At 48.1% G+C, this 23,943-nt stretch overlaps 1 protein-coding gene across 7 annotated transcripts in view; it reads right to left on the bottom strand.

Moving 5' to 3' along the window:
* The window catches only part of Strump (WASH complex subunit strump), a 164,710-nt gene that overhangs the window by 85,697 nt on the left and 55,070 nt on the right, over positions 1–23,943 (bottom strand). For 6 of the 7 annotated variants that reach the window (XM_077691422.1, XM_077691427.1, XM_077691424.1 and 3 more), the window contains exons 14-15: positions 17,112–17,532; positions 3,878–4,246 (exon numbers count right to left, since the gene is read on the bottom strand). In XM_077691422.1, coding sequence (XP_077547548.1) covers positions 3,878–4,246; positions 17,112–17,532 — 790 coding nt within the window. The remainder of the gene's footprint in view (positions 1–3,877; positions 4,247–17,111; positions 17,533–23,943) is intronic. The other variant, XM_077691423.1, reaches the window with a different exon arrangement.

Below are 23,943 nucleotides of genomic sequence, written 5' to 3'. Positions count from 1 at the left end.
CACGCGGCCCGGGCACTTGTAGGGATGTGCGTATCCAAGTAGCCGCACCAATAATTCCGCTCAAAGTTTCAATAGCAGCAGCCTCAGATTTCAGCCTTTGGTTGAACACTTGCAACAACAAAAAAAAAACTACAGAAACTCTCAGCTTTGTCTACGGATGGGCAAGCAACTAAGCATTTTTCCTCTGTTAAAGGGGCCATGAAGACAACATACAAGTTTGTTTTATACAACTATAGTGCCCCCGGCACTTTTCCAGAAGCAAACAATGCTTTATTTTTGATTCTCACGCCAAAACATGTGTTTGAACAATGTTTTGCAATGACATCGTAAGAACAGGTCTTTCAGCTAAACTTGGTGTGGAGCGGAGACTTGCTTACTGTTAGTCAACCTAGATGGCGTCACCACACCACGGCAAGCCTTTTTCTGCCTTTGGTTTGTTTGCGACCGCATTTGAACCTGGCGTGTTTTTTTCATGGAGAAAATAATGGTTTCTTAAAACATGGTGCTCGCTCGACAAATACGGTCCCGTATGACACCGTCGCTTGCGTCAATCGGCCAGTGTCGTCTGAGACAACTCCAAAGCCCCGCAGTGCTGTGCATCTAAACCAAGCATAGTGCACGCAGTACCAACAGAAGTGCGCATCGGTACTTCTATGTTTACGTGTGCTTTTGTAACTTCCCCTGTTTGTCCCACCATTCTCACTGGTATAAAAAGAATGTGCCCTAAATTTAAGCGCAAATAGCTCATTCAGCAAGCTTACAAGCTCTGCCTAACTCGCATTTGCTTCTTCTGGCCTCCGCCAATCGCAGAGCTGTCTGGTATGACATCATAGGATCTGTTGCTGGGAATGAGCTAGTGGGTCGCATCGCTATTCCCTTTTTTCCTAATTATATAGCTTATTTGAGCGAAGTTTACGTTAGCATGATCCTAACGAGGCAATCTTTTGAGAACCAAACTTGCATTTTGTCTTCATGGCCCCTTTAAGGCTGGCTTCAGAACTATACACATACGCACTGCTGCAAAGACATTTAAGCTGCGGCAACATTGGCCGGTATGATGATCCCATGTATCCCTGTGAATGCTACACACTGTGCCCCTTCAATACGAAGTTGGTTTCACTACTACATGCACACAAATGCATTGCTAGCACATCACGTAGCACAGCTTGTTCTACAGCGAAGCTGCTCATGACCGAGTCAACAAAAGCCCTGCATAGCGTGTGTGGCTAGATTCTTCCAGCTTCCCCCAAAGTGGCAGTTGGCCATGATGGAGCAGAGTTTTATACTAATGCATACCATGGGCGCTGCTGCCATAGAAGCGGGCAACGTTCTTCGCCGTTTTGGCTTGGCTAGCCCCATGGCTCTTTTTTTTTGAGAAGTATTAATTTACTGTAATTTAATTACTGTAATTTAATTACTCTAATTTCATTACTGCCGAGTGTGCCCAGATCATGCTGTCTCGATCGCACCTTCCCGACCAGGCTCTTCTGGTTGAGATAGCTGAGCTGGCGAAGACGGCACATCGACTCCTGAACTGGAGAGCCACTCACTTTGAACCCAACGTTCGAATAAATGTTTTCCCCTTCCTCTTGAAGCCACAGTCAACAAAAAAGGGCAACATTTTTTCTTCTTCTTCATCTTGAAATAAGATTCTAAATAACGCCTTGCAAATAAATCTTTCTGGAGCTCCATTTTTACAATAATTGAACAAATTTAAGTATTCCTTTACAATAATATTGCAGCCAGAGGCAACTTTCCAGCCTGTTTGTGAGCCATGCCAAGGGCAGGCAGAACGTGCACACCCAGTGAATGAGGGAACGCTCGATGAAGCACGACTCCCCTAGACAGTGGCGCCAGATTTCCCTCTAGTAAAGTGAAATCTCGTTAATTCGAACCGACATCCTGGTCCCGGCACAGCCTTGTGGATTTCAATGGGGGAAAACTCTCGATAATTCGAACGCATTGCTATCCACGGTGTTCACTGGTTTCCATCGCTCTTCGCAGAAGAAGTCGGTCCGGAGTGATTACAATGGGCTGCAAATCTAAACCAAACCAAATTTACTAGAGATGCAAAACAATGTAACAAAAAAAGCCCGTTTCACTTCCACTGCAGGTGCCATGACGGCAGTGGCGTTCGCTATTCAAGTTCCATGAACATCATCTACAAATGCCACTGCCACAAACATCTAGTAGCACTTAATGCACGATACTGAGTCCAGAGGTGGCTTTTTTCTGCTCTGCCTGCACGGTGTGGCGCGAAGTCCATTCATTCCAGTGCCCCCCTGCTAATTCAAACTCCGCTTAATTCGAACAATTTTACGATCCCCTTCGAGTTCCATGGTGGTGGTGGTGGGATCAGGCGGGGTTAGCCTGGCTGGATATGCCGGCAATTGCTCCTCCGCCCAAACTCCTCCTAATTCGCCAATGGTAGTGTCCTTTCACCACGAGTTCGCCAGACACGCCTCTGCGCAGCATCCAATGTCCCCTTGGAAAGACGATGTGGTCCAGGGTGCTGTGTGGAGGTGCCAGCTTCCGAATCACTGAGAGCACTGCAGACCGCTCGACACCATGATCTGGGCAACACATCCCCTGTCACTGCACATGATGAACACTGAGGCGATTGCTCAAGGCCCACCTTGAACAGCCATGCTGTGGTCTTCGCTGAGCCCATTCGGATGCGGTACAGCAATGTTGCCTCCGATCTTGTAAGTCCCTTTGTGACGCAAGGCTGGTGAGAGGGATTTCCCAAGGACTTGAAATGTTCGGCCACTGTTCGCCTGAAGTGGTTCCAGTGATTGGGGGAAACTTTAACAGTCGGTGCAAACTGCAGCGCACTCTGTGCCATCTGATCAGCGGTCTCATTGCCCTTGATGCCAACATGGGATGGAATCCATTGAAACCCTTGCTGCTGAGTTCTTGCACAAGCCGTAAGGAACACTGACAGTCCAATTAACGAGCTTTTACAGTACATACATATTCATATGAAACTCTATGCAATAGAGCACAAGCCCAAAGCTCCACGTATTTTTGAAGCCCAAGGAATTTGTGTGTGGACGCTTATTTGCATTTAACTCGCTTTTTAGGCAAACGGTGCCGAAGGAGCGCTTTCCGCCGGGGCAGAAACTTGAACTCTGGCGATTGAGCACGTCTCCACTAATCTTGATGGCAGCACGGCTCAGGTGGTGCTACATTACGGGCCAGGGTCGTTTCGAAAGGAACTCCGATAGCACGAAGAAAAAAAAATCTACCTATTCCCACCCTGAGTCCGTCTCCTCTGTTTACAATTCTGTGTTGCTGGTGATCCCCTTTTTCATTCTTTCTTATCGATTACAGCACGCGTTGACTTGACCAGGGAGTAATCACGCGTTCATTGTGCAGATGTAAAGCATCGTGTATATAGCTACGTTTTCATAGAATGTTTACATCTGTGCCAGAAAACTCTCTGGGTGTACAGCCGCCATGCGGCTCAATTCTCTGATCAATTCTCTAAAGCAAGAGGCTGTCGTTTTGAAACGCCGCTTTGAGGGGTGTAGGGAGGAGGAGAAGCAGGGAAGGGAGCGCTCCCACGAGGGCACAAAGTGACACGCATTTCCCCTCGTTGTTTTGCGTGTTGCTTTGTGCCCTTGCGGGAGCACTCCCCTCCCTGCTTCTCCTCCTCCCTACACCCCTCAAAGCGCCGTTTCAAAACGACAGCCTCTTGCTTTAGAGAACTGGGCCCCAAGTCGACTGGCTGACTGACGGGGTTTAACGCACCAAAGCTGCACCCAGGCTACGAAGTGCGCTCCAGATTGATTTCAACCACCCGGGGAAATATCAACCCACTGGGGGCGTTCCCGCTTTTCGCCCTCGGGCTCAGCAGGCCCGGTGTGCAGCCCACCTTGTGCCGGAGGAAGGCGTTGCACTCCTGCTCGACGTTGTAGCTGAGGATGCGCGACACCTCCTCCTGCCAGACGCGCAGGCCGTAGATGCTGACGTAGTCCTGGATGTACTCGAAGGAGCGGTAGTAGCCGTCCATCACCTTGCCCAGGGCGGTCAGCTTGGGCACCAGCTCGCTGCCGCGGCCGGCCCTCGTCGGGCTGAAGACCAGGCCCGTGTGCAGGGCGCGCGAGACCTGCTGCACGAGCTCCTTGCGGATGCCGTCCTCGAGCAGCTGCTTGGGGTCGATCTGCACTATGCCCACCAGCGTCTTCTTCATCATCAGGATGCCCTCGGTGAACACCGAGATGGAGTGCGTCAGGCGGGCCACCTGCGGCGACAGAGGGCGCCACCGCCGGCTATTACAGCACACACTGCAGGGCGCTCCCATGCCGCCGCAGCCACAGGGTATTCGTCGCGAGCTCGACATGTAGGTGGCGACAGCGTCACGCTGCTAGTGTGGATGCTCCGCTGAGCGGCGTAAGAATGCACACTGTGGGCGCCCTTCGTGCCTTTTCCCCGCCGTATGTGCGCACGAAAGGTGCAAACAAGAGTGGTATGCTGTAGTTCGGTTACTCAACGTTCAATGTATAGCATGGAAGCGGCAGTCAGTTTTCATTACTACGCCAAAAAAAGCGACGACTCATCAGGAATCTCAGAAAGGCCGTAATTGTGACAATGAACTTGTACGCTGTGGCTCGTAGCAAGCTCGATCTTTCCAGACTATGGCTTTGAGCCTTCAATAAAAGCATAAATACAAACAAATCAGCAAGCCTCGATCTCTGAAATTCAGTTTACAACGGCAATCTCAATCGCTTTCACTGGTAGCATGATATTCTTGCATTTGTGGGATGCCCTGAAATGGTAACACTACTTAACTGCCCCGGAATTCTTTCCAAGAGCTTACGATATTTTTGTGTGTTCAAAAGGCAACATAAAATTACTGAATTTTGATCAGCGCAGAGATATAAATGTAACCCCTCTAACGGGTATTTTAAATGAAATTTTAGCGAATCTGAAGGAAAGTTTGATGAATAATGGTTTCAGATCACTTATTTACGGCTTTCGTCGCAAGTGAACTTGCGAATTGAATTGTCAACACACGCAGTAGAATCAACATCTTATGTTTAGCAAGATTTTCGCAAAGTGACAAGTAGGTTTACAGTGTGCAAACCAAGCTTCTGGGACCTCACAGTGAGCACAAATTTTCTGTTACGGCTGCTCTGTTGACCATTTGCGTTCTTTTTAAAATCTAACAGGTGCCTGCAACAGCGAGATGTGTTTGCATTCTTGCTTATAAGGTCGCTTACGAACCCTAAAGATGGCAATAAATGAAGTTGCGCTGTTGCAGATGTAGTAAAACATTTCCTTTTTATTTCTCATTGTGAATCAGCGCAACGAGTTCCCAGTAACTACTTTGTTTTGTAAACTGAATATCGCCTTTATCTTGGCATTTAATTCTTGAGGATTGGTCAAAAAATGAAATTCTGTGCATTTCGTTTTTTTTTTTCGAAAAGGGGGGGGAGGGTGTCCTGCCAACGTTGCAAGAGCAGCAAGAAGAGAACGCATGTAACGCGAAAAGCCAAACTATGGTTATCAGTATTACTTACAATCAAAACTACACTAGGCGTCGTGTTCTGTAGCGGTGAAAAAGCAGTACGCATTTTCAAAACTGGTTAACCCCCCTTTGGTCCGGGATTGTGGCTCGCCTTTTTCAAATTGTATTGAAAACAAGCATTGTGGAAAAAAATTTAAAAAGAAACAGCGAGTCATGGCACACACCCCTCAAACATGTGGGCAACAACGTGCATTATATTACGAGTTTTCTCCTCTTTCTTTAAACATAGGTCCACCTTAAGAGGTTAAGACGTGACCATATTAGGCATTTGGTTATGCTGAGTGAGACACAATTCTGGGCTAGGTGATTCATGTTGGATTTGAAAATGACATACATGAAAATGACACACGAAATGCCACATGACAGACGCAAACTCACAACTGCTTAATTTTACCGAAAAATCCCCCTAAATACTCTTGCGCATCCATAGAAACGTATTTTAAATAATACGTAAAATTAGTAACTCGATACAGTTGAATAAATGTTTATTCCTCATCCTCAGTATAAACAACGACTGTCCGAAAATAGTATTTATTTTAGAAAAGGTACGGGAAGGACACGATCACAAAGACGCTTGCGGGTGTAAAATACATGTCCGGTAATGTATGGGCGATAGCGCACGGGTCGTATGCAGTGTAAATGTTTTTGTTTGTTTCTTCTTTCTATAAGGACACAGCGCAATTTTACAAGGGTGTGGAATTTGCACGCGTATGCACAGGTCTTGTCGCTGCTTACCCGTTTCGCGTACTAAACTTTTATCCTTTAAATCATGGTTTCTCAAAGTGGGTTCCGCGGAACCTAGGGGTTCCGCAGGCCCCTCCTCCGGGTTCCGCGAGCCACTGATAAATTTTCCCTGGTTCCGCAGTCACAAAGTTTTATATGGTGAACTTGAGGTTTGATCGATCTAAGGAACCTCCATTACTCACGCCCGAGTGTCAGTAAGCACATCTCGGCGCATAACAGAAACGCGCGAGCTGCGCAATAATTCTCGCCAGCAGCTTGTAGCCAGCCAGACTCCGAAAACGGGCGACGTGGTTAAACTATTGCACTTGAATCTCGGCCTTATATTACCCCCATGCGCATTTCTCCTGTTTGGAGATAGGTGCCGCTAGCGTACGCATTCGCGCAAAGTCGACGGGAGAAAAAACAATACCCTTGCTTGCTTTTGAATTTATTGCACGTTAATGTAGCATGAACGGAATGAAAACTGGCGGGAGTTGGGGGGAAGGGGGGGGGGGGTTTCCTTGGCACTTGACGAAACTTAGCAGGGTTCCCTGGGACCAACATGCTTGAGAACCTCTGCTTTAAATAATCACCACGCCACCTTCAAAAAGCACCCTTCGACGTTCCCGAAATGGCAGACGACTGCACTCAACAATAAGGAAAGTGCAATGTGTGGAAGCAATGTTTATAACAAGTTTCACACTCAAGCGGTGACCAGGGCGAAGATGTTTCGTGGAATTAAACCAGCGCATTAACCCTCAACGGCCGCTGATTATTGCGTTTCTAGAAGAAATGCGCAAGCAAAGGTAACTATGTCATCGCTTACTGCCAAACGAGCACACATATTGGTTGTTTTGTCGTGTGCAGCACGCGTCTTGCGCCGCACGCAACGTGAAAAAGCAGACGACGCGAGAGCGCCATCCACACTAGGAGCGGTTCGTCCCGCCGCCGCCAGGTGCCGACTGTGTTCGCGCTCGGGGCAAATATCATACGCGGGGGAAATCTGGCGCCACTGACTAGGCGAGCCAACCTTCAGCAAGCGCTCCGTCATGTACCGGGGAGGCGCGCTCCACTTGTCCTAGCCATGGCTCATGGACAGGATAGAAAGTTGCCTCTGGCTGCAAAAAAGCAACAATTCTGTTTTAAAATATTTTTTAAATGTGGTGAATTATTATGAAAACGGAGGTTTAGAAATGTTTATTTGCCAAGGGTTATTTAGAAGCTTTATGCTGGATGAACAAGTAAAAAATGTTACATTCATCGTTGATTTTGGCTTCAAGAGCAAAAACAAGCCACGTGGTTAGCCAAGTCAAGTAGTCGAGGAACGTCACTCGCTGCTAAGGCAGCGCCCACGACGACACGCGACTGCAGCGCCAGATTTCCCTCTAGTATATGATAGTATTAAACTCTATGGCCGTAGCAGCTAGCCCCGTTCCTCGCCTACTTGACTTGGCTAGCCCTATGGCTTCTTTTCCTTCTTGGAGTCAAAATCAAAAAACGTTTTTTCTTCATGAAGTTTCCAAATTTTCCCTGACAAATAGATCTTTTGGAGATCCTATTTCATAATACCAAAACAACTTGAAATGATTGCTTTTGCAATATTATTATTGTTGTTTTTTTCAGCTAAAGGAAACTTTTGAGTCTGTTGGCAAACCATGCCAAGGACAACTGGAACACGCCTACCCAGCACATGATGGAATGCCCGCTGAAGAGCTGCTCGCCCAGACGCTGGCGCCAGATTTCTTTCTAGTACATAGTACTAGTATGAAACTCCGTGGCTCTGGCCTCTCCCCCTGCTTTCCACCTACGGTCCTGTGACAGCCGTTCGATACTAACTCATGGGCAAACCCTATGGTTGGTCCCTGACAGGGGGGGGGGGGTCCGACTGCAGGCAAGACGAGGGGCTTCCACTATCACCGGACACTGTAAAAGCCACAGTGAGCCAAACATAGCCTCCATTTTTATGCACTTGGCTGCAAATTGGTCCTCTTTACGAGAAGGAGGACATTTGTGGCAGCTTTTGCTTTTTGAGAGCAACACGTAACCAACCTTGTGGGATATGAGGGGTTCCTCGGGGACCTTGCCAGCACTCTGGGGTAGGCCCCCACGCTAGCTCCCGGCGTGTCAACCATGTGGGCTCCCATGCCTACGGCAGCCCAGCGAGGTCCGCCGATACGAGAACACACTAGACAGCAGTGCCGAAGCACAGCCGTTTATTTGGGGAATCCCAAAGCATGCGAGCACAAGGCTCGACGGCGTTCACGAATCACGCCGTCCGGATCGTGACCGCGAACGGGAGGCAGGCACTCACAGCGCGCAACAAACAAAGCTCCCACCTGAGATGCATGTATCCGCCACCGCCGCCATGTTCCGCCGAACCAGCCCCGACCGGGTCTCCGACGAGACTCTCCCCGTCTCCCTCGCGCACACGTTCGCGCCGCCCGCGTGCCTATGCCTATGCCACCACGGACCGGTGGTGCCATCTCTCGGGGGTGCCGACGAACCAGCGGAGTGCCGGACCGGTTTCAGCGCACAAGCGTCTCTCCCGAAGCGCGTGCCGGCTCGGGATCGCGGGCCGTGGTTCTCCGCGATTTCCACAAAATATAACTACTAGTGAAGTACGTGGTTCGAAATATCATCGTTATAACCGGTGACTGTGATAACAGAGTTGGGTGGGGGTAGACAATTTTCTAAGCTTTTGGTAGTTTTTTTACCCAGCCCTGAAGAGAGAACATAGCTCTTGGACTTGGAAGGTCTGCCAAACAGTGATTTTCGCTCTCCATTTTCAGATTCCTAGCCCGCTTCCACAGCAACACACAAAGTTTCATTATAATGAGTGAAATACATGTTTGTGGAATTGTGACGCCCTAGAAAAGCAATGTCACACCTACTGCGCCTTAAAATGAGGTCAATTTGGGACAAATCTCTACTGGCCGACACTCACAAAGTACCAGCATCACCATGGCTTTCTTGGCGTTGGTTGAAAGCGTGCATTTTTAGAATTTTTTTATTGCTCATAATGTGAGCATAACAACTCCTCCATCACGAACAAAACAAACGCAAGAGTAACAGGCAATGCATGCGGCTACAAGCTCCAAGCGCTGGTATGGTGGCGACACCGGCACCTGAGCAACTAATGCCACCACTGGCCACTGGCAGCATTTTACAGATGTTGACATCGTCAGCGCCAACATCAGTAGAATAAAAGTTTCAAAGCTATGCGGACCGCCTCTCCGGCGGTCCGCGTTGCCTTTTCCTTTTTACTCAACCAAAAACTGTTTCGATGTGGTATTGAGACATCTTGCGCATGAGCAAATTCCGCAGCTTCCCTGGCACCACAAACCTATCAAAAGGTGCTATGACGCCATCATACATATAAGGAGCCCTGCAAATACGGTTTTGTTGATGCCCTCAAACACTGGTTTTCCTTGTGAATCTTTGAGTCCTGTTATGCACAATTCATACTTGTTTAAAAAAGTCCTCATTGAAGCTTGATCCGCCTTTTGAAGAGGCGCTTTGCATGATCAGCTGAACAGATTTCTTGAGTTCAAGACATCAAAAAGGTGCTCAAAGATCGTTATGAATTCAGGCTTACCATGTGTACCTTTAAATTGCAGATTCAAGCTTTAACGTGAACTCGCAAGAGTCGAGTGCGTCTGCCACAGATCAATTGAGTGCCAGAACTGAAGGCTATGTACACTTTGCGATTGCGTGTCATGCGCCACAAATCTCCGAGGTGATCTTCCCACACTCGAACCAGAGTGTCGACCTCGTTATCTGCCCAATAAGTCCGCTGGCTGAACCGCAGGACGAACTTGCCGTCATGGTCGAAGCAATTGAAACACAAACACGTGTTGGCAACCACGCTTTGCGCTCTTTGGGGGCGAGATTTTTTTATGTAAGAATGGGAGCGGCAGCGCTGGAGCGACCATGTCGCCTAAATATGCCTGGGTTGTTTTACAGATATTGCCGCTGATTACGAGTTACGTCACAGCAAGCAACGGAAGAACTGCCTTTTTGCTGGATACGCCGCCTGACATTCAAGTAAAGAGCGCCACCCCGTGGTGTCGCCCAACCGGAGGGACGTCAGCGACGGCCTGGGACCATATAAAGCCTGTCCTGCAACCGACAACCTTCAGTGGGAGCGGCAGCGCTGGAGCGACCATGTCGCCTAAATATGCCTGGGTTGTTTTACAGGTTCGTTACTATGCTTACGTATCACATTTTCATTCAAACGATCCTTGCATTATTGTGCTGCCGCTCCCAATGAAGTGTTGTGAAATTTTGCGTATGTTATGGTTGTGCTTTGAAATTTTACTTTCCGGGGATGCGGAAACTAACCCTGGTCCTACGGTTGAGGAAATGCTTAAAGAAGTATTAGCCAACCAAACGAAAGCCGAGGCTAGGCTTATCAACCTTGAAGATAAAGTCGATGGCCTCAAAGATGTGTGCAATAAGGTACTAGAACTTGAAAGTACAGTTAGAGATCTTGAGCGGACGATCAGAAACCAACAAGAAAGGATAACTGACTTAGAAGACAGATCGAGGCGGAATAACGTCATAGTTTACGGTGTCAAGGAAAGCGCTAAAGAAACACGTGCCGATATTGAACGCAAAGTATTAAAAGACATTTTTTTGGACCGCCTTGAAGTTGACGTATCGTCAGTAGAGCGAATTCACAGGCTTGGAAAGAAGAAAGATGACCGGGATCGGCCAGTCATCATGAAGCTTTATAACTTCAATGAGAAGGTAGCTCTTTTCCAAAACTGCCATAAACTAAAAGGCTCAAAAATAAGCATTTCTGATGATTACTCGCCGGAAACACTCAAAAAGCGAACACTTCTTTGGAAAACGGCTGAGGCAGATAAAAGTCGAGGAGCCAAAATTAAGCTCGTGCACGATAAACTTTTTGTGAATGATGAAGCGTTCTTGTGGGATGAGCAATCTGGCAGGCGGGTAAAGATGCGCGGTAGCAAAGAGAACCCTTCGCTTAACCGGGATTGACAAGAAAAGCAGCATGAAATACGCCTTCTGAATTTGAATGCCCAAAGTATCGTGAATAAGACGGAGGTGCTCGAAGGATTGGCCTTAACGCATGACCCAGACGTAATCGCTATTACAGAAACATGGTTGAGGGTTGATATCGCGAGTGATGAAGTTTTTCCTTCTTCCTATAGCGTCTTGCGAAATGACCGATTAACTAGAGGCGGGGGCGTGGCGCTATTGGTAAAGAAACCACTAAAATATGAGCCATTACCATCGTTTGAAGGGCACGAAAACGTTCGGTGTCGATTGTTCCTTGGAAATACCGTATTGTTGGTGTGTGTCATCTATCGGCCTCCTGGCAGCTCGGTGGAATTTTTTCAAAGCCTTGATAATTACCTAACAACTTTAAGCAAGAAAGCTAGAATAATAATCACTGGTGATTTCAATTTGCCGGGTGTAGATTGGGATGCAAGAATCCCAAGTTCCACTGATAGGCCTCATGCAGATAGTATGTTAGAAACAATGGCTAAGCTCGGTCTTATTCAGGTGGTGACGTTTCCAACGCGAATACATGCGGCAAGTTCGACAATACTGGATTTATTGTTTCTATCCGAGGGAACGTTTGATTATGAAATTGATGTGGAAGAAGGAATATCCGACCACAAAGCAGTAATTGCGTCTCTTAAAGTCAGCAATAAACTCTTAATAAAGAAATCGGCTAGCAAAGTATTTGATTTCTTACGAGCCGACGACACATCAATTCTCGACCGCATGGAAATCGGTGTCGATGAAATGCCACACCATGCAGACGTAAATGTACTCTGGTGCCACTTTCTGGGAGTGGTAAATGATTGCTTGTTCAAATATGTTCCCCAAAAAAGAAAAAGAACTGATAGGCCACACCCATGGATAACACGAGATATTATTCATCTAAAACGACGACTGCGCCGCGCACGTAAGAAAATTCAGAGATGTGGCAGCTATCAGTAACCTCAGTGCGCAAGTGCGTAGCGAGTTGAAAAAAGCAAAAAGCTTTTTCTTTTCTAATACGTTGACTAAATATATGCAAGAATCACCGCAGAAGTTTTGGAGGTACATGTCAAGGAGTAGAGACACAATCGAAGCCATTCTTGTAGATGGTATGCCGTGTTCTGAGCCATCCCTTATGGCGGAAGCATTTAACAAATACTTCTGCTCTGTATTCACTCCAAAGGATGACAGCACTGTTGTAAATCACTCAGACATGAATCTTTCCGGCAATGATATTGTTATCACGAAAAAAGGCATAATTTCTGCCTTGCTAAATCTAGATGACAAGAAGTCACCGGGCCCGGACAAGATTCCAAACGCTTTTCTGAAACGTTATTCTGAATGGGTAGAGTGCTTTCTCAAAAAGATTTTTTCGTTATCGCTTCATTGTGGTATTATACCTACTGACTGGCTGATGGCAAGAGTAAAACCAGTTTTCAAATCTGGAAGCAAGCTTGCTATTGAGAATTATCGCCCGATTTCTATTACGTGCACAATATGTAAGGTCCTGGAACATACAATCGCTAAGGAGTTAATACAGTACATAGAAAATAATAATCTTTTCTACAGTAAGCAACATGGCTTTCGCAGAAGTCTGTCAACTGTGACTCAATTGTTCGAAACTGTCCACAGCTTCGCTGAAGCTGTCAACTCGAAAGTGCAAATTGACGTAATTTCAATTGATATGTCAAAGGCATTTGATAAGGTCTGCCACAGGAAACTCGTAAGCAAGCTTTATGACCTTGGGGTCAACCAACAAATTATTAATTGGATTCAAGCGTACTTGTCAAATAGGCTGCAATTTGTTGAAATTCATGGTCAACACTCCCAAAGCTTACCGGTGTTTTCTGGTGTACCGCAAGGGTCTGTGTTGGGGCCAATATTATTCTTGATTTATATTAATGATATAGCCGAGCGTGTAGATACCAGTGTTGAAGTTCGTTTATTTGCGGACGATTGTATATTGTACTGCCCAGTGAAATCAATAGATGATCAAGAATTACTTAATAAATCCTTGGATGTAATTCATAATTGGTGCTCCAAATGGAATATGGAAATTAATTTTGAAAAGACCAAGTGTATGACTGTGTCGAACAAGAAGATGCCACTTATGTTTAATTACTCTGTAGGCAATAAGCAAATAGCTCGCACTACAAAGCTCAAATACCTTGGTGTCACTATTTCGAGTAACCTCAATTGGAAGGATCACGTAACTAACATATGTGGAACTGCTCAGCGAAAACTTGGATTTTTGAAATGAAAATTGGTGCATGCAACATCTGCAGTTAAGCTTAAGGCGTACACAGCCGTCGTACGTCCTTCTTTGGAATACGCTAGTGGTATATGGGACCCTCACCAGCAATATCAGATTAACCAACTTGAACGAATACAGAGACTTGCAGTGCGGTTTATATTTTCCGAGTATCGCAAAACACAGTCCGTAACCACCTTGCTCGCTAGGGCAAATTTATCAACACTGTCAACACGCAGAAAAATCGCACGACTGAAGTTTTTATACCAGCTCTCTACTAATAAATTCAATTTAGATCAGTCGCGCTATTTGTCCCGCCCTGGCAGAGTCTCTCCCCGTGTGAATCACCCGTATGTTTTTACGCCTTAAAATGCCAGAATTGATGTTTTTAAATATTCTCCCCTTGTTAGGACAATAGAAGATTGGAATGCGCTCGATGCACAGATTTTTCATGACTCAATGACTGTACAATCATTTGAATGAAAGTTGGAAATGTACCTCTCGTGATGCGTTTATTTTGTTTCATTGCTTGATGTGTTGACAAAATGTGTATATCCTCCCACCCTGTACCAGCCCGAAAAGGGCTAACAGTATTCAAAATAAAAAAAAAATAAAAAATAAAAAAACATTTGTGTGTCCTTTTTTTAACTGAAAAACAATATGAAGAGGGCAATATGGGATGAGATTTTTTTATGTAAGTATTTGTGTGTCCTTTTTTTTAACTGAAAAACACTATGAAGAGGACAATATAAGTATACTAACACTTTTTACAAACAATGTTCTTTGGTTTATAATTGAACTTTCTTGTCTAGTGACGTACCACTGCTGTCGAGGCTTCTCATGTGGCCGCTGAGTGAGGTCCGGGAGCTCAGTTAGCCGCTAAATGTCATTCGAGTCAAATGTCATCAGATCTAACGTGTGACAGGAATATAACATCAATTCTAACTTGTAAGTTTAAAGGGACACTGAAGTGAATTTGTCGAGCTCCATTTTTTGCTTGCACTGCGTAGACTGGCTCAAATTAGAACACATTTCATCGTTTATCCGGTTGACAAATCGGTAATTATTTCACAAAGCGCGAAAGAAGAAAAACTACCATGCGCGGTTTGCGGCGGCCACACCAACTAAGGCTGTGACATTGGGAGGAGGGGGCACCGTGATTGGACGATGCCCAAGGTTAGCAATCAAACAAGTTTCGGTTTCGGTTCTGTAAAACAGAACCAATGGCGTTGTTGGATGGGCATTCTCAATATCTCAGTAATCATCGTACCACGCTTCTGCCATATTGTCGGCTGTAAAATGCATAAGATAAGCCTCCCAGGACGGCTAGGAATTGTAGCATTCACTAGCCGAGGCCTACGCAGTGCATGAACGCCCTCCGCGTCCCCACAGACGCTCAAACCCCATGCTCTTTTATCCTATATTTGGAGCTTGCCTCACTCATGCCTGTATCGTAAAAAGCGTGTTCGCACCAGACCAAGGGTCTGTTGATTCTGGCCTGTGCCCACTGCCCGCAAGCAGTCGGTGCTTATGGCAACAGCACGCCAACGAGAACTCGCTAGCGCGCTAGTGCCAGCCTGCGCGCGTTCTGTGAACTAGTTCGTGGAGCAATGGACGTTGCGGCCCAAAAAAAGGTGTATAGAAAACATCGTATAGAAAACATCGGAGGAAAACGAAAAAGTTAACTTATAAAAAAAAAAGCACGTACCCGCGGGGATTCGAACTTGTGACTTGCAAAACAAAAGTCCTAGTGCCTTAGACCACTCGGCCACAGGCCAACTCAGCTGGGGTCGGATATATAAGCTATATAATGTATAACCAGTTTACACTTTTATTTAGTTTTAGCATTCCAAGCAGCTTAGGCGACTATTTGTTGTTTTGCGCTCGTGCAGTAAGCATCCCCCAAGTTTCCACAATATCTCACGTCTAGCAATTGCATTTCTTAGACGGAAAAGCGTTCGCAGATGCGTAGTCGTGCTGCTGGCCGCTGTGCTTGTTCGTCCAGCGCAAAAAAGTGCTTCCCGCTCCCTAGTTTTACGCTGTACGGTACAAATGTCAGTTGATTTTATTTCCTTAGTACCTATATTGGCTTCGCTGACTCTTCTCCCGCCTTCAAGAGGCCTTATATTTTCCTACTGGCGTACCAGTCAGCGAAGCGTCGCATGTGCGCTTGTGCAGCGCTTGTGTGAAGCGACCTTGACTTAGAGATAGATACAGCGTACAAGCTAACCAAGTAAACAAAGGCACATTCTTCCATTCACAAACGTGTCCTGGCTTCGTTTCAACTGAGCGAACGAATTGCGATGACCCGTCGGCGGCCGGCGGACGAAACGCTGGGCCACAGGCTGGGCCGACTGACTCTGTCTGAAGGCCGGGGAGCCGTGCAGTAGCGCAGCCAATTGCGAGCTCGGCTTCTTTCGACGTCACACGAAAACGCCACAGAAAATGGGCGAGCGTAAAGAGAGGAGGACAGCATTTTCGAATTAATTTTTCTACTAAATAAAATCGCGTAAACGCGCCCAGAGTGGTCGAAACATGGCCTGGGGACTCCGGACTATAATTTGCGCTAGTAATCCCGCAATGTTTACGTATCACTTCAGTGTCCCTTTAAAGTACTCCTGCAAAGAAATTACAAATAATGCTAATTAAACAATTATAGAAACATGAAATGCGAAATTTGCTTCCCTTATTGCAAGGTTTTTTAAAAACATTCAGCTTTATGCCGGGATGTACCTTTCGAGAATTTGCTACCGCTGCGATACCACTCGTAGTGGAGACGTGGGAAATTACAGAAAAATTATTTTTTCGTCAAAATCAGGCCTGCACGGCTTTTAAAAGTCCCTGGTACTGTTCAGGTACCGACTTTTTAAAGAAAAAAACTGCAGTTGATTCCTCTGTCATAGGAATTCGTAAAACCCGAAAGTGAAATGTGCAGCAAAATCTGCAGCTGAGCATGATTCGCGGGTCGGCGGCTGTCTTTTGGCTGTGCTTGGCGAGTGGCGTCCTGATGGCGGGTCACTTCGGCAAAGGTGTACTGGCCTCACTTCCGTGACGGATATGATGTCAGTGAAACCTTGGTGTATCCTGGCATAAAACATTTCTGTGTTAAAATAAAAAACCTGAAAAACATCCCAAAGTATACCGTTCTCTTTAGTACTAAAGGTTGCTTCCCCGCACGAAGACCCTGTGTGCAGGGATGCACCCTTTACAGGCCGCCTGCTTCGTTACACTGGCCTCGCTTCCGTGACGGATATGACGTAAGTGAAATCTTGGTGAATCCGGGAATAACACACTTTCGTGTTAAAAACTGTGCAAACCGAGAGAAAAGTGGTCCCAAAAACATGCTTTCTTGGCCGCTTTTTTGGCACCAAAGACCCCCCCCAAATAATCGCAGGCCACAGGATTGACATTTAGACGAACTACGAGCTGGGCTTGTTGGTAAATGTTCATGGTGGGAAAAGCGCGACGAGGACGAGGACAAGCAAGTACATGGGACAAAACGCTTTGTCCCGTGTACTTGCTTGTCCTCGTCGTCGTAGTGACCATGAACACCGGATTGAGCCCGACATGCACGAGGGGGGAGCGCACCTCGTGGCGCTGCTCAAGCTGCGCGTAGGAGCGCAGCTGGTCCTTCATGAGGCGGGTGGGCAGCTCGCGGACGGCCGAGGTCTGCAGCTGGACGATGCGTGCCAGCAGGCCAAACATGGTCTCGGGGATGATGTGCAGCACCCTGCGCACATACTGCACCAGCTCGGTGGAGTAGTACTGCGAGACGGACACCAGGTCGGGGCTGTTGGCCTGGTTGATGCGCAGCAGTGGCAGGTCCAGCGCCGTGGCCAGCTTCAGGAAGGTCGCCCGCAGCTGGATCACCATGCCCGGCTCGCTCTGGATGCCCTGCTGCATGTACGGCGTGTAGCTGCACAGACCCCGTCCCCGATGCGCGTGGGCAACGGCTGGTCGCCACAGCTGCAGGCGCTTCGCGGAAAGGGCATCCAATTGGTCGCCAAGCCTTCGAGGGCCCAAATCGAAAACCAAGAATGAGCCCCCTCCAACCATTTCTTGCGCACTAAGAAAGCACATCTACGGACGATCTAGATGTGTGATGCATGGTTTGTGAGATAAAGATATACCATTGTACCCCTTCCTCATGATCGATGCATGAATTGTGTCTAGAACCGTCATTTCCTTTCTCGCGATTTTCAAATAACTGTTTTGACACAACGGAAGCCCGGTTTCACGCACGTGCCATGTGTCCAGAGATCTTACCAGAGCTTTTCAGCCGACCAACCGGTCTTAGGGGAAAGGCATTCGTTATTTGACAGGATGCCACTGGTCCCACTAAGGAAGTTTTCACTTTAAGAGAGCCCCACTGTTTGGCACCGGCAGTCTGGGAGGTAGAAGCACAGCTTTTGGCCCAAACACCCTAGGTTTGAGCCCCAGCAGAGGCAAATTATTTGCAAGACCTGTGACTTTCTTTTACTTTAGTAAAATGCTCTTTCGGGTCATTGCTACGCATACTTTTCATAAATCAGGGTGGTTGGCACCTTCAGGTTTTGCACAGAATATGTGGCCAAAAATTCAAGGACTTTTCGAGGTTTTCGAAAATGAAAAAGCCAAAATTTAATTTCCCAACAAGAGTTGGAAAAGGAGGCCAGTTTTCACACTAATCTCTCCTCCAACTACTGCTCCGTCCGACTGCTTTCCTTCGGCTGTTCGACAGAAACTGTTGGCCGTGACTAAATAAGTCGTGTCATTTTTTGCTGGTCGGCACCTTCCGAAAAGCGAGCTGCGGTCTCGCAAGCACTTCAGAGTTTTCCGGAGCTGTGTCTTCTTTTGCTGCATCCTGCCTGTCTCTGTCTCCAGGTCAACTTCTTCTCCTCTTTTCCTTTCTTCCGCATGTCCATGTACACAGCACACATAACCTGGCTCAGAACACTGATGCCTTCCATTCTTTCAACAGCGGAACGTTAAGTAGGCCACCATGGGAACTTTTCACAGCCTCGCAGATGAATCGTTGAAAAATATATGTCAGCTACGACATGTTTTCAACTGCAATGTGTTCTTTACACTGAAACCTCCTTCTACTAAAGTCTGTCCATGGCTCCCAGACGAAAAGAACAATTGGAGGACCCTTTGGACCTGCCGAAAACAGAATTGGTTCAAATGGAACCATTTGAAAATGCAAATGGCTCCATTTGGCCCAATCGTGTTTTCGACAAGTCCAATTGGACCTGCAATTGTTTTTTTCGCCTGGGCTAAGCAAGAGAAGGACCCTCAGGACTTTCCATAACTTCGAGAACGAATCGTCAGGCATCAACAGGCACGCGAAAGAAACGTAGAGATCTCCCCGGTCTTTTTCATAGTTTTGTGGTTCACGCCAGTTTTTTTGTGGGGGCAGAAGTGAATGTACGGTGCCCATAAAATGTTTCCCAAGTGCTTGTTGTCAATTAGGCATTTAAGCCCAACTTTCAGCTCCCCAAGGCATGTGTCTGTCTTATACCTGTGCTACACGGCCGTTTCAAAGGCTTTCCGAAGGCCTTCGAACCGATTGTCTATCGAATGCCCCATTGCAAATATGTAGTACATAGCAAAAACTTCCCAGGGGGCGTTCAATTTCCAATTGGAAGTTGTCGTGGAGCACGTGTATCTCAGCTGAGTTCTTCATTACATACTAAATAAAAGCGCAGAAAAACGCGGGACAAAGAGAAGAACTACACAGGACGAGCGCTTACTAACAACTGAGTTTAATGAAACCAAAAACGAAAAATCTCGACACAGCGCACGCTTGGGGCGCATCATACACACAAAACTGACATAATTCAACAGCAATAGGGAAGAAAACAGCAATCACATGCGCCACAACAAATTACCCAATGATCCGCGCGAATGTAGACAGATCGATAACATCAGCAACGAACACTGCGAATCCAAGAAATTTACTGCCTTTTCACTGAACGCTATCTTTAAGATAGGCGAATTCCTCATGAAGGAGGGCGACGGATGGGGCGCTTACACAAGTTCCATTCTTATTGCACAAAAAGATAAAGTAAGCCTCTGCCACCTCGCGTGTACGTTGCTGAGGGTGCCTAAACAGGACTTCTGTTTTTTCCAGCAGAGGCACACACCCATGCTTCCTACAGTGGTCAGATAGATGGGAACATGGGGTGCCCTTCAAAGAAGACGAGTGCTCTCGAAGGCGGATGTTCAGGCACCTGCCCGTCTGGCCTACGTAGGATCCGCCGCAATCAAACGGGATTTGGTAAGCAACGCCTTTCGCGCATTTTACGAATTGTTTTCCATGCCTGACCCCGCACCCGTCTGCTCGAGTTTCTTTCTTTTGGTTGGCTTTTCTTGCAATAGCCCCACACAAAGAGGACAATTTGTTTGGTGCTGAGAACACTACCTTGACATCAAACCTCCCCGCGACCTTTTTTAATCGGTGAGCCACACGACGGGTGTAAGGTACAACCACCTTCTTCTCGTCCCGACGGGCCACTTCACCCTCTCCCTCAGCGAGTCCATGCGGGCGCTTGATGTCTTTTACAACGCGTTGCGCTGCCGAAGCCAACACTTCTTCAGGAAACCCTGCCTGCTCTAGGCGAGTCACCTGACAGAAAAAGCTGGACTGCAGTCGGTGCTGGCACGACTTTTTCAATCAAGACCTGAGGCAGTTCACTGCTAAACCGTTCCTGACTGTCTTCGAGTGACAGGAGAAATTCAAAAGGCGTTTTGCACTCCTCGGGCTGCACTCCCAGCAAACGTGGTCTGAACCGAAAATTAGAACCAAATATAGCGTTATCAGTAGGGAGGGACCTCAGTGGTGAAACTCAGCCCCATCCCGCACTGCTTAAACTGCTTCAAAATATCAATCATGTCCCGCATCAAGTCCGCTCTGCGGCAGAAGACCATGTGGTCGTCAACATATCTACATACATTTAGAACTGTACCCTCAAGCGCACGCTCAAGGGACCTGTCCACATAGCTGAGAAAAATGTCGCTTAAAACTGGCGCCACTCTTGAACCAATACAAACTCCAGATCTTTGAATATGCACGTTGCCTTCCCATTCAACGAAAGTGGACCGCAGGTAAAATTCCAACAGTTCAAGAAGTCCCTCACTCGAAATTCCGCAGCGATCTGAAAAAGCAACCTCATCGTTCAGCACAGTAATGCAGTCTTTCACGGATTGCATAAGTTGGGCATGCGGCAGGCTGTAGAACAAATCCTCAACGTCTACACTGAAGCTAGTGCAGTGCCCAGGGTTTTTCGTTACCAAAAACTCAACCAGCTGCTGAGAAGAGGACGAAAGAAATGGGTCAGCAAGGCTCAGTGACTTCAAATCACCGATAAAGACTGCCCCATCAAGAGTAAGGCAACGCGTGCTAAGCGTCGTGCATGGCGTGCTCGTTCTCAGCCAGACCCAACCTCGACATTCAACCGATTCAATTGCTTGATGGAGGAGGATGAGGATGCAATGGAGGAAGAAGCCGCAAGGCCTTCCTCGCAGCCAACATATCGAGACATTGTTCGCCATTCGCGCCATCGTCGGCAACCTGTTTCTGAGGTTCCTTCGTCCCCTACGGAAGACGAGCTTGTTGCCCTGGACCAGAAGCTGGCTTTGCTGCATGGTGAAATTACCAAACTCACCAAGCGCAAGTCTCAATTAACTCGCCGCCAGCAACACTTACGGAAATCGTCCAAAGACCATTCAAGTCTGCCCCGACGTTGCTCGGGCCTTGTTTCCTGCATTTGATGTTGTGCCAGTGGCCATGCCGTCTCTGTTTCCCTTGCCGAACGATGTTGGATTACGGCCTACTCATGAAGCCGTTTTGGGAATTCAGGCACCGTTCACAGTGGCTGAATTCCTGGCAGCGATCGATCACGCTAAACAGCGGACTGCTCCAGGTCCCGACGGCATAACTTACAAGGTGTACAACAACATCGACAACCCAGCCCTCGTGCCGCTTTTGGACTCTGTTAATCAGGTGTGGCTCTACGGTCAACTACCTGACTCTTGGCTTCGGGCAGATATTGTTCCCATTCCAAAGCCTGGGAAACCACCACATGCACTTCACAACTTGCGCCCCATCGCCCTGACATCGACGCTGAGCAAGTTGTTAGAGCGAATGCTTGCAACACGGCATCAGTGGTGGCTTGATACCTTCCAATGGTATCACCCGGCGCATATTGGATTCAGGCCCTATCTCGGTACTGAGGACGGGTTGGAATACCTCTCATCGATGGTTTTAGTTGGAGGCCGACCCCGCCGTGCGAGATCTGTGCTCGCCATGGATATATGCAAGGCATATGACAACGTTAGTCACGCTGCCATCCTACAAGTTCTAAATGGCCTCCACTTTCCAGACAAAGTCTGCGATTTCGTCCAGTACTTCCTTCAACACCGTTCTTTTTCCATCCGAATCAACGGAGCAAGTTTCGGTCACTTTCAACCAGTCCGAGGCGTACCACAAGGGTCTGTTCTGTTTCCCCTTCTTTTCAGCATGGTCATGTTGCCGCTAGCTTGGCACTTTGCTTCAATCCGAGATCTATATTTTCTCATGTACGCGGACGACATTACGGTGTGGTCAGTGCATCCAGACCTGTCACGACAAGCCGAATGCCTCCAGCAAGCACTAACGGACTGCCAGAGACGGTGCGAGTATGCGGGCCTCACTCTTTCGCAAGAGAAGACTGCTTTACTTCCCATTGCCAACGCTTGGGGCCGCAGCCCCCTTGCAGTGTCTCCCATTTCACTGCAACTGAATGGGAACGGCATACCCACGGTTGACCGCCTTCGGGTCCCAGGACTAGAAATATTGGCATCAGGGTCAGCAGCTCAGTGGCTCCGATCTGCTCGACAGCAAGCCGGACAGATGCTCCACCTCGTTCGTCGCATCTCTCAGAAGTCTGGCGGGGCCTGCTCGATGATTGCCCGTCTCCTAGCGAGTGCCGTACCACAGCCACAGCTTGTGCATCAGGCACAGTTCCAGCACATGACGCAAGAGGACTGGGCTCGGCTTGAGGCCATCAACAGGGCCGCCATGCGCACCATTACTGGCCTCCCTCGCATAACACCAATTCCACTGCTGCAAGCTGGAGCCCAGCAGCTCTCGCTGAATATACGGGGCAGGTTCCTGATACGATGCCAGCTTTTTCTGCGGCTAGACCAACCTGGCTCTACCATCAGGTGACGGACAACAAGCCTCTGGCAAGGCTACATGTCCGAACCTCTGGCCTTCATCAACCTGCATCCTTCATGAAGGATGCAGCCCTCCTTCATGTCGGTCACTGGGCACCTGCGACGCGGCCACGAGTCATGCAGGCTTTCGTGGACGCCGGGGCACACGACTCCATCGTAACCACAGCCTTGACTTGTCCCTCTCACCCAACCTTAAACCAGTGCTGCGCCTACGAGACCCTCCGCCCTCTACCAAGCCTGTTGGCAGAACTTAATGCTATTCGGGATGGTCTCCAAGCGCTAGCATCGACAGTAACTACCGGTGTGAAACTGGAAATTTACACGGACTCAATGACAGTGATACGTGATCTACGTCGCGTTGCACGTAGCACCAGCATTTCGGCATGTATTCACACGATCCTGGACACATACCCATGCCCTGTGCGTGTTTTGTGGGTTCACCGGGACATGCTTCCTGCCCACATAGCGGCGGATCGCGCCTGTCGCCGTATAGACCTTCCACGGCCACTACCACTTCTTCCGGTGGCCACCCTAGAAGAACTGCTGGTGGAAAAGGAGAACCTCCGCCGCGCCACGCGTGCTTTACTTCCACCGCGTGGAACTGACCTTCCTAGTGGGCTCGCTCGCTGGGAGAAGGTCGTGCTGCGGAGGCTTCGAGTTGGGGTGGCCTTATCCCCAGCAGTGACCCACGCTTGTTATGCCCGCTACCACGCACCGTTTCCGGACACCTGTCCCTTTTGTACGGTCCCTGCGCCCGAAGCCAACATGAGCCACCTTCTATGGACCTGCCCTGCCCTTCAATCCTCTCGCCTGCAACACCTCCGGGGCACAGGGCTCCATCCAAGACTGGCGTTCAGACACAATGGCCCTGAACGGAATGCCCGTTTTGTGGGACTTGGCTGTGAAGAACACAGCCAGCTGCCCCTTTTTGGCTTTCTTTACAGAAGCAGAAAAAAAAAAGTTCCTGCATTTTTGCAGCCGCCCCTTTCCATGGGGGCAGTTTCCCGTGTGCAAGCCGGGTGAACTTCCCAAGCGTTGTAGTCCCACACAAGGGCCGAGCGCCAGCCCGAGGAGTCGCTTGTACCTATTTTACAAGGTAGGTGCCCGGCGCTACCAAGGCACACAAATGTACATGGTGCTTTCCACAGCCACGGTGGATGCTCAACTCGCAACCGTCCGTGGCAGGACATGCCCCCAGACTCTTTCACCCCCGGCAATGGGG

This window comes from Haemaphysalis longicornis, unplaced genomic scaffold (assembly GCF_048455015.1).
Source record: "Haemaphysalis longicornis isolate Haplotype H1 unplaced genomic scaffold, Haemaphysalis longicornis Haplotype H1 scaffold_10, whole genome shotgun sequence".
In the NCBI taxonomy this organism is placed as follows: Eukaryota; Metazoa; Arthropoda; class Arachnida; order Ixodida; family Ixodidae; genus Haemaphysalis; species Haemaphysalis longicornis.
This window is presented reverse-complemented; position numbering and strand designations above follow the sequence as displayed.